The 17,392-nt window shown below is 37.1% G+C and overlaps 1 protein-coding gene across 2 annotated transcripts in view; it reads left to right on the top strand.

Annotated features, from left to right (window-relative positions):
* LOC100169359 (zinc finger protein 235) overlaps positions 1–17,392 on the top strand; it is a 100,375-nt gene that overhangs the window by 81,123 nt on the left and 1,860 nt on the right. For both annotated transcript variants that reach the window (XM_001952594.5, XM_008189713.3), the window contains exon 7: positions 12,699–12,782. In XM_001952594.5, coding sequence (XP_001952629.1) covers positions 12,699–12,782 — 84 coding nt within the window. The remainder of the gene's footprint in view (positions 1–12,698; positions 12,783–17,392) is intronic.

Genomic DNA, 17,392 nt, shown 5'->3' with positions numbered 1-17,392 from the left:
AAATGTTAAAATATCAAATAATAGTCCAAAAAGGTACTTCTGATGATATAGGTATAATGATACGATTATGAAATCCTTGTTCCGTAATATATATGTCGTCATTAAAATGCGTCTCAACTTTAAATAAAGATATTTTCGTCTAAAAAATATGGTGGTAATGAAATCACCGCACCAATATGTAATAAATATGATAACTATGTAAAAACATTTTTTTTTTTTTCATTGCAATAATGTTTTCAGCCGGTTAAATGAATCACTCCGTATAATGCGTTGTCCCTGCATAGATATCGGTAATACGTGTATATTATTATAATATTATATACAGTTCTAGATACAATCGACGACGGCGAGTGAAATATTATTCGAATTTTCGGTTCACGATAGTCGTGTCGGGTATATTTGTGCAGCGTAATATATTATATTATAGCCGTGTGTTTTACCGCCCTCGCACACCCCACTTCTACCCGCCACCCGGTCGACCATCACCTGCGGAATGCCCGGGAACAATATCCGACGATCGAATCGTATACACTTAATATAATATTATAATGTATAAGGCAATGATTTATATAGATCGTTATTCGGTTCGTTTTTTTGTTTCGATATCGAAATTAATTCAGAAATATAAACAACGCGCAGCAATTACAGGTATTATTATTTCGCCGCACATCGATTGTTATCGCGGCGAACAGATAGGTTACCTTACTGTGTTGTTATAGACCTACCTGTTGTACACACATCATTGTTACAACTGTTGCAGTACTACACATGTATTGTAATATATATTTTATAACAGTTGTGAATCGACAGTGGTGCAAAAGTCGGTCAACCGCGTGTGTTATTTTCTTCAAGTCGCGTCGAGGCGCGTGCACGTGTATTATTTGATATTGTAATAGTTGATATTATTATTTTTTCGAATGGGGAGCGTAGAGAACTAAAGAGACACCCAAAAATCGTTTTGAATACCACTTATAGGTACGTTTCAATATGACCAGCCATAAAAATCCTTTAAATCTGATCTACATAATAATATGATAATAATATGTTATATAATATATTTATATATTATACTATGTACGATAAACGCCAGCAGTTTCCCTGCAATCTCGAGCCCGGGAAAAATACGAACATAACATTTTCACATACCCATAGGCCATATATCATAACGCATACCAAAAACGAAATGTTATTTTCTCGTCGAGTCGATACCGGATTATAATATCCGTACCGATATGGATGCGCGAAGGACTCTGAGGAAAATGACACTATACCTATAATAATATTGTACCGTACGCGGACATGTTTCGTACATATTATCATTTATGAAAACGAATTAACTACAAACGCGACTTCGTATTGGGTATATGTTAATTATTTCGACGAGGTGATCGTTTTCGTATAAGGTCATGGGCTTTACTCTCCGGAGCGGTGTTTTTGTTAATCCGTACACGTACGCGGGCGCGGACGTCCGCAGAGAGTGTGAGCTGTTGTCTCGTTGCCGCTAGTATTATAATTGGCTCCGTGTCGAAAACGTCCGCGTACGGTGTACCGATATAATATTATTATTATTATTATTCAAACGATATTTCTCGTCGATGTGGCCCAATTACCGCGACGTTCCGATGATAAACGGCCCGAGCGATTACCCACGGGATCCCGTGGTGGTGGTATATACCGATTACCTGGTCATAATAAGTCGGCGGCGGGTGGCCGCGTCACCGACGACTCTTAAGACAATACGACTGCACGCAGGGGGTTTGTAATTTGTAATTTTTCGTTTCCAACGATGACGCTCTCTCTACGCGGCCGAAAATAATAATTATTATTATTGACGAGAATTACAATTACTAGGTATGTTTATTGTAATATAGTTACCACGCGAAACGGAAATAGTAAAAAGCTGCAGGTCCATAAATAATGTTCGTCAGGCGTGATTTATGTTTGTATTTTAAAATTCGTTCATAGCGCGTCGATAACCGTGTTGAAGACGCGTCTTTTTCGAGTCGGATTTCGGTGAAAATTGTTCGAAAAATGCTGGCGGTGTACATTTAATACCATTTAATTGTGTGTATCGTATTAACGTGTACATTATATTATCATATGTCCAGTAAAATAAAATTGTATATACCAATGAAATTATAACTATAGTCATATTTTGTTTTACTATAACAACTTCTCTCACAACCGTAGTATATAAATAACATTGTTCATGGTCCAGTATTATATAAATTATAAACCCACTAATACAATTTCGCATGGATCATTTACCAGTCATTGCCAGCAATTATACGCGTCTGGCGTCTCATACTCTACTCTGCCAATACGAAAGTCAATTCATTTTAATCATTACTCATGTGCTGCAGACATCACATATAATAATCGTCCTCGTTAATAATGTCGATGATAATTAGTAAATAATATTTCACTAGGTGTACCTATTATAGGTATCGTTCGTTTCCGGATATCATGTACAAATGTCGTACGCTGTATTATAATATAATATTATAGGTGATCAAAAAAACAAAAACCACTATATACAGTCGAAACCTGCTGCTGCAGCAGTCCGCAGGTGCAGAATTACAATAATATAATATAATAAAATTAGAATATATACCTATACCGCGTGCTACTTATTTTTATAATAATATAAGTAATATGATTTGAATTCGGATATAATATAATTTACATATATGGATCGTATAGGGGAATCAATTTTCGAGTGGTTTGATGATGGTGTGGAGGTGAGGTGGGTGATGGAGTGGAACACGGGCGATAGTAACCGATACGACCTGACGATGTCAGTTGTAGCTACACGCGACACCGTAGTATATAGAGTGAGATTTTCTATTAAAACGCACGTTTGGAGGTAATAATATTATTATGTATGGACCAAACGAACGCGGTCGAAACCAGTTTTTCCGGGAGCTTATTATAAACATAATATTATTATTATATCGCATGATACGGTCTCGTCGCGTGCCTGGCGAACCGACCGCGACCATAGTATTATACATTCGGTATATGATATTGCATTATACCACGATATTATTTTTATTATATATTATATTATAGAATATACCTAAATACAGTCTATGCATTTCCAGGTACATTACCAAGTCTGACTCGTATCTGCATTGCTTTGTGTTGAGTTACTCTGTTCCAAGCTTTGTTCGTTCTTTCAGAGGGTTTCGTGTAGGGCGTGAGTTTGTTCATGGCTTCATGAGTTAGGTTTTTTGTTTAAAATATTTTATTATATTTATGAATAACTGTCTAGGTGAGGTTCTTTTGCTTATATCTGAGATAAGTGAGAATTTTGGATTTGAGATGGTGGACTTTAATTTGAATATTTCAGTGTTTTTGTGAAGTCTGATGGTTGAGATTTCCGCAAAGTTCCTAATCGTTATATTTCTTACAAATCATTGACTGTCCGTAATGGTTCTTAATATAATTGATTGTGTACCCCCCCCCCCCCCAAATTTTTTCCAAGTGTTTTGCGAGATGTTGGAGGCTCATGCTGGTTCTGCGTACGTAAGCATCGGCCTTAGCTATGTTTTGTAGATGTTTAATTTCATTTTGAGGGGAATCGGACTTCTTTTGTTGATAACTGGAAATACGCAGTGTCTTACAGCTTTAGTTTTGTTTATTATGTTTGTAATGTGGGAAGTGAAGTGTAGTTTGGAGTCAATTGTTACTTCGAGGTATTTGGCTTACCTTTCTGCGCATGAGCGTGTGATATACGTTCAGCGTGGTGGAGATGAAAACTCGTCGGACAATCGCAGATTGCATCCGCGGTGAATTCGGTGCCGACTGCCGATATATACCTTTTCGTCCGTCGCGATTTCGTCTCGGTCGTATACGATAATATGGCGTATCTGACGGTTGATTGATAGGGGCGGCGGCATTCGAAGATCGACGCATTGATGACTGTCAATTATTTTCCTAGGAGATTTCCGCGAGGACTCCGATCGAAATCTGGCGATGGCGCGCAGAACAGAGAGGGAAACTGAACTACCTACTCGAATAATAATATACCGTTTTCGCGCACAATTAGTGGAGACAAACGAAAAGCCCATTTCTGTATTATACCTATGATGCGTCTTGTGGGTGCGCCGGCGCGTACCCCACGCAATAATTGACGTCGATCTCGTTGACTTATCAGATGGACGTATTATTATTGTTATATTGTCGTCTCACAGCAGCAGCTGGCCGACCCCTAACGCGGCGATATAAATTATACGTATGCCTACTACAACAGGCATACCCATATAATAATAATAATAATAATAATAATAATAATGATAAAGTTCTAGAACGCTCGATGTACGCGAAAGTGGATCGAAATGTGTTCGGAAACGCGCGCACACAATAACGAGCAATAACAATAATAATAATATAATAACGATAGCGATAATAATAATAATTACAACCCGCAAAACACGAACGAAACGAGAAGCTGCATGATTTATGACGGGTGTGACGTACCACGACGGTGGCGTTTATCCGGGAAAGCTTATTACGATGATTATAATGTACGCGTATACTATATTATATATATATATATATTATACCTATGTAGGTACCTATATCATTTATATATTATATTTATAAAATCTGGAAGTTACAAACTGACGGAGGACGGCCACATATAATTTATAATAATTTGTGAAATTATATATTATATATTATGCAATATACAGTCGCTGCTGTGCATAATGGCGGCGGCGTATTGGTATATTACAGATATGATAATATATATACTATATAGTAATAGGTATAGCGTATTATTATCATTATCATCATCATCATCGTCAGAGTCGCTGGACGGGGTGACAAATTAGATCTGATAATATTGTACGCGCGCATTTGGTTGCGACTGAACAGCCAGCGATTATATTATAGGGGATACCGCGTGTACCTATACTATATTATAACACGGTATACCTACGCTACTATAATAATATATTATTACTTTTTTTTCTGATTGTGATTAATTCACGGCGACGCGGTTACGTCCGAGACATTATTTAGACCTCTCGTACATGTCCGCAATTAAATACATACTATATACATAACTATTATAATAATATAATATACACCTGCAGGAGTGGCCCGTGTACGTATAAAGGTCGCGGGTTTTATCTGATGCAATTGTCACCTCGCATAATAATATGCATAATAATATATATGTATTATATATATATATATAAATTATAAATATATAATATTATTTCGCGCGATAATCGACGTATTTGCGGTTATCACGTGGACATTAATACATACATAATAAATACACGTGTACACTATTATAAAATTATATAATTACATTCAACATTGATATTACACGTACATATCAGAATTTTGTGAGATTTTCGCGTGAAACCCCCTATTTCCATGCTTGATGCACTTAGGTACGTCGAACGTTGTCGTCATATATCAATAGGTAGGTACTAGGTATACGTGCTCATTATATAGACGGGAGGTGTAAGCGCGTCGTACAGCCCCAAAAAGAACGTCTCAAGGGCACTACAGAATTCCATAAGCCGCGCGTGTGACCTCTCCCGGTGTGTCCAAATTAATTTTGAGACTGTATATTATATAGTGTATAAAAAAAACATCAACACACACGCGCTCGCGCGATAATAATATAACGTTACAACGTCTAGACCGGTTCATTCTTCTCGTTTCTGTGTCTCGAAATGCGTATAATATTATACGTATAGGTACGGGCGGCGGGCATTATTTTTTTTTATTCAATTTATACTCTCCTCCGTCCGAATTGACCGCAGTCATTTGTCATGTGTCCCGGGTACGCGGTCGACGTGTTCCGTCTTTGTCACAACGATTTCGGTATTCGTCATCGCCGACGCGTACCCGTATACACGTAAAAATTGCGTCGTCGTCGTCGTCGATACGGATCGCAGTCGTCTGCGCGCCGGCCATATTTTAATATACCTATATATAATACCAGTTTGTTACATTACACTATGATGTTGGTATCCTTAAGTATATAATTGTTCTCAGATTATCCGAAAACCTATAATGTCGTCTCACGGATGCGCGCAGGTGGTTTAGGGGATGCTGCGGAGCCGGGCACGACGTCCCCGAACGCTGCGTGCGTATTTTGACGACGACGATGATGGTATCAATATTAACACAATTATTATGATAGTGCAAGTGTCGCTTTAAGCACACATTTTATATTATATATAATTTTGCCTCAAAATCCCATCATCTATAACCGATGACATCTCCCTGACAGTGGACACACACACACACATATATATATGTACCTACATTATGTAATGATGGATGCATTATTCAAATACTTTTTGACTCCCGGAGAGAACGCATACAGAGACTATTTATTATTTTTATGATTTTTAAATAGGAAAACGCGCTGCAGAGAAAAATTCGCACACGAATAATGTTATTACGTTCCTCTGCAGATAGGGTAAACTATGCGGGGGGGAAATGCTATTTTAATGTTTTTCAAGTTTGAATTAAGAAAAAGTAAAATGTTCTGGAAGACAATATTGTAAATGATTGCGGTCCAGATGGAGATTGTAGGGGATCTAGGAAAACAACCTGGGCCTAGGATATCGTACACCCGAAGCTTGACCGGTTTACTCGTCCCTCACGTTTAAAGTCGTCCTATCAGCGTAAACTTTTTTTTAAAAAAGGCAAACTATACAATATACACCATACCGATACGAAATAATAACTACGATGGCGTACCTATAATATAGATTATAGGACATAGAGTGTGTGTATATTATAATGCATAACGAACGTGTATCGGTCGCGAGTATCTTTTGCGATCACGGGGACATTACAATAATAACTATATTTTATTATTAAGTAGATAATATTACATATTTTAAACAGAAAATGTGGGCGAACAAGCACGAAGACCAGTTAAATAATAGTGTAATAATAATAATAGAAAAGGAGTATTATACAATCTTATCGAGCGCTGCAGTATGTCTCTCCCTTCATCGTCCTCGTGGCCTGGTAGGGGTGAGTATCTACTGCGCAGTTATAGTCTCTTGTCGCGCGTAACCGTAGCAGCGGTGCTTGGACAAAACGGATAGAAAATAATAATATAATAGATGTATGTATATGCGATGCGACGTATACAGAGCTATTATTATACGTATATATTTATCAATCGAGCAGGAGCCCCGCGAGTAAATTAACTTGTAATTGCCGTCGGTTCATTAACATAAACACGGTCGTGCACCGTTCACTTATCTGCCGCTTACATCTACCCTGCATCCCATATAATATATTATTATATACAGAGGAAGTTAGAGAGAGAGAGAGAGAAATAATATAGGTACGTGTGTATATTATAATGTCGCCGTCGTACACGCCAGTCGGTAGATTATTATTGGCCGTGGCTGATTTACGCGTGACACACGACCCGGTCTCGTCGCCGGGGTAATTATTATATATTTAAATATCGATCGTCCTGCACCGCCGATGCCGCCGCCCGATGGAATGTTTCCGTCGTCGTCGTCCGATGTAGTTCAAACCCAACTTATAATACAAGTACACGTATATTCCGTCGGAGAGTACAACGCACCAGCGATTCCTATATACGTTTTGGAAAAGATTTGTAATTACTAATAATTTCTCAAAACTCCATCTGTTGTTTCACTTGCGATGTTCAATAATAATTTAATATTCGTGAGATACATCGATAACAATAATGACTATTGTAAATGGCGGGAGACTTTGACGAATGCTTCCGAAAAGTCGTGTTTCTCCCTATATAGGGCGACTGCTGCTGCAGCAGGTGTCTCCTCCCTTTTCGTGACACCTGCTGCTCGCACGCGTCCCGACAAAGATCTAGAGTCCGATGACTTATTATTATTGTTATGTTATATTATAGTATCGTGTAATAAATTTCAGCAATGGCATAACTAAGGGTGAACGGTTACTGTATGGGTACGACAATACAACCCTTCATTAGTATTTGTTTTCTTCTCCACCATTCCGCTTATAATTATTATAGCGTATGCCTATTAAATGTTAATTATACCAATCCACGTGTATATGCGTACTTACATCGTGTGTGTGTGGGGGGGAAGGGGGGAATGGAATTTCGAGAAACGGGAAAACAGTCATTAGATAAAATATTAACTTAGTGTGGAACATATGTGTCTGCAGAATAGATATGTCATTTCCAGGAGTTCAACCCGACCGAAACCGATTCGATTCCCATCAGAGGTCATGCTTGTCACTATTCCTGTACTCGATCTACACCAATGATTTCCCTATACTAGGAACAGTCTCAGTGGTTCTTTTTGCTGATGACACCCTTTTCTAAACGAGTAATCAAAATAACAAATGCGCAGTAGTAGCATTACAAAAACAGTTAAATACCACAGTAGACTGATTTACCAAATGGAGAATCCGACTAAACGTCTTAAAGACGGTAGCAGTAAATATTGGGCCTCTCTCACAAAAACACAATATGAAGCTAAGCGTGCAAAACCAGTGAATTACAACCTATGAAGATTCAAAAAACGTATCAGAAATACTTTACAAAAATCGCGTTACGCTCTGGCGGCACTGTTTCCCAAGCTAAATCGTAACAGTGCTGCAGTCCCATTATCAGACAGTTTGTTAATCTATAAAGTATTCCTCAGATATCGTGGTGTATGCGGCACCAATTTGGAGAAACCCATGGACGTGGACAAAGGTTGAGGCCTTCCAAAACATAGCGTTACGCACTATGACAGGTTCCCACTACCTAGTAACCAACCAAAATCTAAACTAAAACAGACCAAATACTATCAACCGACCGCCCAACCCGAACAAAATGCAAAAAAAAATTGATTTCCATCGCGCAAATCGACATTACACCAATCGAAACCAATGTTCGTCGTCGTTGATATAGCGCCCTTCTACTACGGCAATATTATTTTACTTTATTTTATCACATAATAATATACATTATACATTAATATGTCAAGAGTGGAAAACATTTAAGACGCGGTGAAACGCTCTTTGTTTGGATTTATCGTTCTGTTTACGCAGCGGCGCCTTGCCACACACACACACTCACACACCCTTCAACGGAAGACGTCCCACGCACGGCTACCGCGGTATATACCTTGGTCGATATCTGCAGCCAGGTATATTATGGTAGCGGGCTGACTGCTACCGCTGATACAAATTATGCACGCGCGTGATTCGAAGGCGTCCGCGGCACACGAGGGGCTGGACAAAGTCGTCGGACCCACGAACGAGAGGAAGGGGTAGAGGCGGGAGGGTGGTCAAACCCGTTCTCCCCTCGGAATAATAATTACCGTCGTAATTTAGCTATATACGTATGCGCTGCACCGGCTCGAGCGATCCGACCTGTTCTTGTTTTTATATACCTTATATATATTTTTTATATACATATAGGCACCAGCTATTACACTCACACATACCTATATGCATAATATTTATTATAATAATATAATATAGTCTATCTTCTTTCCTTTTTTTTTTTAGCGTGTGTTTATTACGCGCGTGTACCTATAGGTATATACTATATATAGAAGCCGTGTACACGTAATGAAATGTTATATTATTATCGTATTATTATTAAACTATCGGCCGGTACACGACGACGGCAACGCATATACGTATATTACACGCATATATTATTATATTATTATTATTGTATAATATAGCGTATTGCGCGCGTATATACGTGTGGAAATAATATTTATATTAAAAAAAAAAACCCCCGATACGAATGCTCCGGAGGTTTCCGCGCCCGCGGTCGACACTCGATCATGGCCGAGAGATGTACTGGTTCTCATACGACGGCGGCGTTGGTGATGTGCGTGGCGGCAGATCGACGGGCGAACATAAATTATAATAATAAAGCATAACATAAAGTAGGTATGGGTTGTAAAGAGACGAAGCGAATAAGAAAAACACGATCGATCTGCTACTATATACACCCAGACACGATGGTAATGCGGTTATGAGTCTTCTAACGTTGACGCGCCGGATTAACGCGTATATTATTTATTTTTATTTATTTATTTATTTGTATAAACGCCAAACGGCTTTTTACATATTGCAATAACGATATAACATGAATTAACGTTAGTGATAAGAATAATATACATAAATGATAATGTTAACAATATACTAAAAAATAAGAACAATAATAATTATAATAGGAAAATTACACACGTTAGGAGAATACAAAATTTAAGGCCATATATCAAAATTATTATTATTTAAATTGCGCATAGCTCTAACAAAAGGATCATTAGATAAAAAGTTTGAACGGGAAGTTGGGATGTGAAAGGAATTGGTTGATCTGGTATTGGCGGTAGGAACTCTAAAGCTAATACGCTCAAGGAGACGCGGAGCATCAATTTTACCCTGGATTAATTTTAAAAGGAAGTTACGATCCGCAATTAGTCGCCTTTCCTCGAGGGAGAAGAGATTAAGCGCGCCCATGACAGGTTGGTATGAGTGTAGGGGGTGTTCAATTTTTAATAAGAAGCCTGCATAGTTTAGGAATCGAGTCTGGACTCGTTTTATAATGTCTATGCTATATATAATGAGGACCAATAGGTATATATTATTATCATCATCTATTATATCCACATCTCAGTTCCCACCACTTCCCACACACATAATATTTAACATATAATGGATATTATGGATAAAACAGATAATCTACATCTGTGTACCGATGTGACCGAGTGATTTCCGTATTAATAATTTCGTTTCGTATTTATATAATAGTTTCGCACGAGTGAACTCTCAACCCCCCCCCCCCCTTACGCTGCAGCAGTTATCATATTTTGTACTATGACATTATGTTCTGTGATATTGTCAATTTCGCCAGACAATAAAACAATAATATATGATCGACCCGAGTGAGAGACGATCGGTATATCAATATAATATTATTGTCGCCGGTCGGTACTAGCAACGTTATTAGGACATGTGCAGCGATCGACTTGGCTTGCAGTTCTTCACGTTATAAAATAATATTATTATATACGAGTCTACGACGAACATATATTTGATTGAAAATCGAATTGAACGCGCGCAAATAAGAGAGGAGACGACCGGCCAGACGGTCTCGCGCATATCGTAGGATATGATGGTGATTGTGCCCATTCTATATTATACCCTTACGTAAATATATATACCGACAATGCGCGTATATATTGTATTATGTGTATCGGTACTTTGTGGTGGTGACGGTGGTGGAGGCTGCGACTGGTGCCATTCAAAACGACGACGACGACGATACACTGCTGGGGGCGGGGCGTGGAAACTCCTTAGCCTTATTATAATACCGCGGCAACGTGACGTTTGAATTGAACAATGCGATGTCTAATTAAAATCGTCTCTCGAAACGACCGGCCCCGACGGTGGCGGTGAGCGAATCGACCCGATCGCAAATAACAATAATATTATTATTAATTGTTGTTATTATTATTGTAATGTATATTATCCTTTCGCCGAGACGACACCGAGCCATCACTGCACGTCACACGTAGTCACATGTCTTACGATCACGGGAACGGGACAAATTATTGTAAGATGGATTTCTCTCTCTTTCTCTCTTTCTCTCCCCTCTGTGTGCATCGTACTAGCACGACACTCACAGACGAAATATTATATTATATAAATACACTATAGCTGCTGTAAACGTGACTTTTCCAGGGGAAAAATGAACAAACCTAAAATATATGGTGCTACATCTATTGGTTGTAGTGTACCTCAATTCACTGGAAAATCGGTGTTGGTCTACCATATATTATGTTTTATGAACTAATTCTACCGAAATGGGCAATCCTCCTGTGTAGGATTGGATTTAGTATTTACTATTTGGTATATTTTCGAACTTGATTCTATATACTCTAGGCTCTCTTGAGATCTCTAAGAAAAGTTTCTGAATTGGTCCAGTCCCTAAAGTTCTTGCAAGACTCATGAGATATATAAGCTACAAACTTACATAATATAGCAACCACATATTATATTAACAAAAAAACATTCGATTTTCGTGGAGAAAAAACAAAATTCATATGTGAGCAACTCTCTAGCAACCTCGAGGGATGAAAACTGAAGCTATAAACATACTGCCCGAGTCACAAGGAATATGGTTATAAAATATGTTGGTTCAATAGTTTCCATGTCTATACACGCTTCATCCGAACGTATAATATATATATTTACGACGCATACTACGTGTATACGGAGAAAGAGAGAAAGAGAGATAGAGAGAGAAACCCATTTCATGTGTTTATTATTATGGTTCACTGCTGCAGGTATTTTCTCTCGACGCGGAATCGTGATATTTATTCCGATCCGGATAAGACGAATCGACGACGGTATAATATTATAATATAATATATTTTAATCCGGATTAAGGTTTCGTCTAGCTATAATATACAATATACACGTATATACATATAAATATCGTAAAATACTCATCGCGTAATATATTGTCAATTATTTTTATTGACACGACGATAACTGCAGTCTGCAGGTCGTTCGTAAAGTAGATAACTATATAGGCACGTACGTAGTAGGTATATAATATAATATTATACAGGTACCTATATACAAACGCGTAAATATATGATATTATACATGTTATATCGAAAATAATAGGTATGTAAGACGTATATTTAACGGTCGTATTTTTTTGTTTGTTTCAGGGGACAAACCGCACGCTTGCGAACTGTGCCAAAAGAAATTCGCCCTCGCCTGCAACCTGAGAGCACACATGAAGACCCACGAGAGTGAGTATACCATCCGTAATACCTATTATATACCTATAATAACCACATCATCATAACGTGAGCTCGCCGATTACGACTGCCGCATTGCGATTCTGCGTTACCTAAAATATGTAATCTTTAAGTTATTATTGTTATTACATTCGGGTTGTATAGGTACACGGAATGATAGCAATTATTTGAGTTTAGACATGGTTCGCGGTGTCCGTCGTGCGAAGGAGATTGTCCCTATATACTCCATTTATTTTTCTCTGTTTATTACCTACCCAATATACTTTTTCTCGCCGTGTGTCTCGGCACAATCGTTATTACCTATATTATATACAGCACGTACACGCGTATACCCACCCTACGGTAACATGGTGGTATTCATAATATACTTGGCCGTATATACGCGTGTGTACCCATCTCTTCAGCCCCGATATTACCGACCGATTCATTAGAAGAGTCGGTAACGATATATATATATATATAATATAAATAGGGATCACGTTGACGCCGTCTTCTGCAGCGCAGGATAACGTGTAATTTCCGCAACCCAATAACCACTGCACACGCGTATAACATATTATATAAATACGGTACCTATCTATATATCACTATCAGCTATATAATACAATATTATACCTAGTCGAGTGCGGGGGTATGGCCTATAATATTATAATATAATTATTATATACGTCGCCTCGCAATAACGCGCGTTTATAATACCTGTGTAGGTAATATAATGAATAGTCTTGCGACATGTTATTATAATGTAATTTTATTATATTTTTTTTTTGTACGCTGTCTGTGTTTACGCGATATACGTCGTACTACAGAAAGAGACGCGCGACGATGTAGCTGCATCGGTATACCGTGATAGTCTCGAGTTCTCGAGTAATAAATCCTGCGTGATGATAATAATATAATATTATGATTTATATCACATGTGTTTTTCGGACGGTTCTAGACGAATATTATAACTTAAAAATTAACAGAGTCTATAAATATAATGTGGCAGTATAGTATGGAGAAGAAATTCGCGTGATGATCGCTATAATATATAATATTCTACTGCTGCACCACTCCTTTAGATATTTTTAAAACATTTATATTATATCTACATAATTATATTGGCGTATTGGTCTGCCACTTTTCGGTGTTTATAATATTAATTTTAAGTAGTGATGTCAATGCTCACATCCGTTTTCGCTCAATCCACCCAGTCCTTGTATCTTATAATTGATAAACATAGATTACTTTTTGTATTAACTGCGTACAGACTGTAAATATTTAGACATAAAATAATATTATGTAAATTATAGTGCTATAAGTAGTAAGAGAAGTCCTATTCCAAATACCATTTAAATTATAAAAATATTTAATTTTCTAAAAAAAAAACATATTGAAAATTTACAGAGAAAATTAAAAAAAAATTGCCTTGTAACTATGTTATACCTACATTATAATATCGTATCGTCCTCGCGCAGCATAAACCCGATATTATCGCGACCGCGTGCAGTTTTTACGCCAGCTCGACCTGCCTATAATTATACGTCGCAAGTATATTATAATACACACTCTTATCCTTTCGGTTGGCACCATAAGAGGTATAGTGTATATTATAATATATACGTATTATTATTGTATATACGATATATTTATATATAGAAACGTCGACGTCGCCGAGTGTAATGAGTAATAACAACTAATAAACAAGCGCGTTATATATAGGAAAGTTCAAAAACTTGTGTGTAATAGTTTTACCATTTTTTTTCTCGTGTCTATATAATATATATATATATAAAATATAAATATAGGTACTTTTATCGGCTGCAGACTATATAATTATATTATCATACACCTGTAGTACCTATGACGTATACCGGGGAGATCGAGTTTCGACCGAGACCTCGAAGATAGTCTGGCGTGGTGAATTGAGAGAGCGTCGTGTGCATTATTTCGTCTTATAATTTTTTTTGATTTTCGATCGATGGCGATCGTCGTGGATAAAATGACGGAAGAGACGGGCGCGGACAAGTCGGATGTATACAATGGTGGTGATAATATGATAGTATGTATCATCATTGAGCACTGCTAATAAAGGAGGGGCGGTACGTGTCGAATGATCAGGCGAGAAATCTAAGCGCGCGAAAATATAATGTATTTATTAAAACGGAATATTATTATATAGAGGAGCCGACGATGGACGTGAAAATACATATTATACATATCTAACACAAGTCCGGGTTGTTTATATGCACAGCAAATCAATTTATTATATTATTATATATAATATTATGTATATATATTAACAGACAACTCGTGAACGAATAATTTTCTATACGCATTATATGCACCTAGGCGTATTATGTACGCCGTATTAGGGAAATTATTATTATGTAGTGCGCGTATCATCCAACACCGCTAATACATCAAACGATGATTTATTTTTTTTTTTTTAAAACAGCATATTAAATCAATATTATAACAGATATCCCCGCATTCCTATTATACTTACTTTTAATCCGCAGACCACAGAAGTTGCGCAGTTGTATATTATTATGCAGTGTTTAAATGAAGCACAGCTGGTTCTACATAAATTATCATTCGATTTCCACATAACTATTCATGGTTTTAGACTAATTTATAATAATTATTATCTATTATCCGTACAGTAGCTAGTAGCTGTGTGCTATTTTCGTGGTAATAATTACTTTTTTCTCATCGGATCAATAATGGACGGATTGGATTTTTAGAGTGAGGATTATATGTGTAAAAGGCAAGCTAACCGCACGACTTGTTTTTAAGGACTACCTACGAGCGGATATAGGAAAACCGAGAAGAAAATGTTATTACAGAATGGCCGGACGGAAAATTCGTATATGATAATATAATATATATTTTAAACTAACTCTTACTACCTACAGAATATACTCTTCGCAATCGATTTTGTTGATATCATTAGCTTTTGCCCGTATACGTCTTTTGATATTTTTTAAAATTTATTTTTATTTTTTGACAGCCACCGTGTACTTTCCGCGTCACTGACACGAAACTCAAATCCATTATGACGTTTAATATATTTTTCTTAAATCGAATTTTTCACCATTTTTTTCCCACCGCCACGCTGCCGCCGTTCATATACCTACACACTTTCACGCAAACGATATGCTGTTATTATTATCATTATATTATATACGGCGTGTGGGCGTCGTTTTCCCTCGCGTAAACACACGTTACGCGTGTTTACGTGCTGCGGCGGCTAAGTCTAAGACCTATCGTGAAACGCCGATATTATAGGTATTCTATGTTTTCATCCTCTCAGCCGACTATCCTCCGAAACAATATGTACCTAGGTACCTCTCGCGTTTATTGCCTGCAAACGGGGTGTTTTAAGCCTTATATTTAGGTATACACCGTTATTGGCGAAATCCGTGTGCCATAGGATATATACCTTTTATCCGTGAACCGGTCTCGTGTGCTAGCCGCGAAAATTGTCCTCGCATTTATCCGTGGCGCCTGTATTTTATTACGTCTAAAATAATAGTAATAATACTACCCAAATTAATAGACGCATCGGAGTACATTTGATCGTCCTATATTATATACACGCACTTACGCCCACCGAATTACCCCCTTTAGGTATATAATAGGCGAACGGCGGACGGCGACGGATAATAATTGGCGACCTATAAAAAACACTTAAACCCTTATAATAATATAATATATATAATGCTCTACGTGTAATGATAAATATATATATATACTTATATATTATATAATAGCCGAGGATCACGGCAACGACGGAACTATATATTATATCCATTAGACTCTGTCGTATGGTGGGACTGTAAAAATGTTTTCAAAAAATCCCTGATATACCTTTACAAATTGATCGAGTGATATCAGTCAGAAAATATTGCATTTATATACGTCATATAATATTATGGTATATTATGACTGCGATCACCTAGATTCGAATATTTTTGAACTGCACCTTGCAAATCATATCGCAATTAATGTGATCAGAGCTCGAGGTTTCGAGTATGTTTCCTTATAAAATATGAGGAATGAAATCACTGATCATTGTTATTGAGATTTTTTTCCCGTTAAGATTGACGATTTCTTTGCAATTTCATTATACTTCTGATAATAACCTACACACAACATACGCCATATGTTTATATGAAAATACATAGCGCAGCGTGGTTACCAAATGTGTTTGATATTAATACCATTACATTACATTGTGATGGCTCCTAAATTCATTATGTGGCCATTTATAAATATTGACTGCTACCGTAGTACACATTTAGTGTGGACAGTTTTTTCATGTATAAAAGTCATCTATACTTTGTATATAGGTAAACGTATGATCGACGACATATTATTTTATTTTCAAGTACATATCAGCGGTATGTTATCATTGGGACGAGTTACTTACCATTAGTAGAACGCTCGTATGTGAATTTGAAGAAAAAAATTACAATTTAATATTTTAATATTAAACACAATATTATATAGCTTCAAGTGGCTCCTACGTGAAAATGTTCAAACCCTGTGATAGGTAGTACTAGGATATAAAAAGGTTAAAAACCGTTGACACGATGACGTATAGCATCGGTTAT

This window comes from Acyrthosiphon pisum, chromosome A3 (assembly GCF_005508785.2).
Source record: "Acyrthosiphon pisum isolate AL4f chromosome A3, pea_aphid_22Mar2018_4r6ur, whole genome shotgun sequence".
Taxonomy (NCBI): domain Eukaryota; kingdom Metazoa; phylum Arthropoda; class Insecta; order Hemiptera; family Aphididae; genus Acyrthosiphon; species Acyrthosiphon pisum.
The sequence above is the reverse complement of the archived record's forward strand: the minus strand, read 5'-3'. Positions and strand labels throughout refer to the sequence as shown.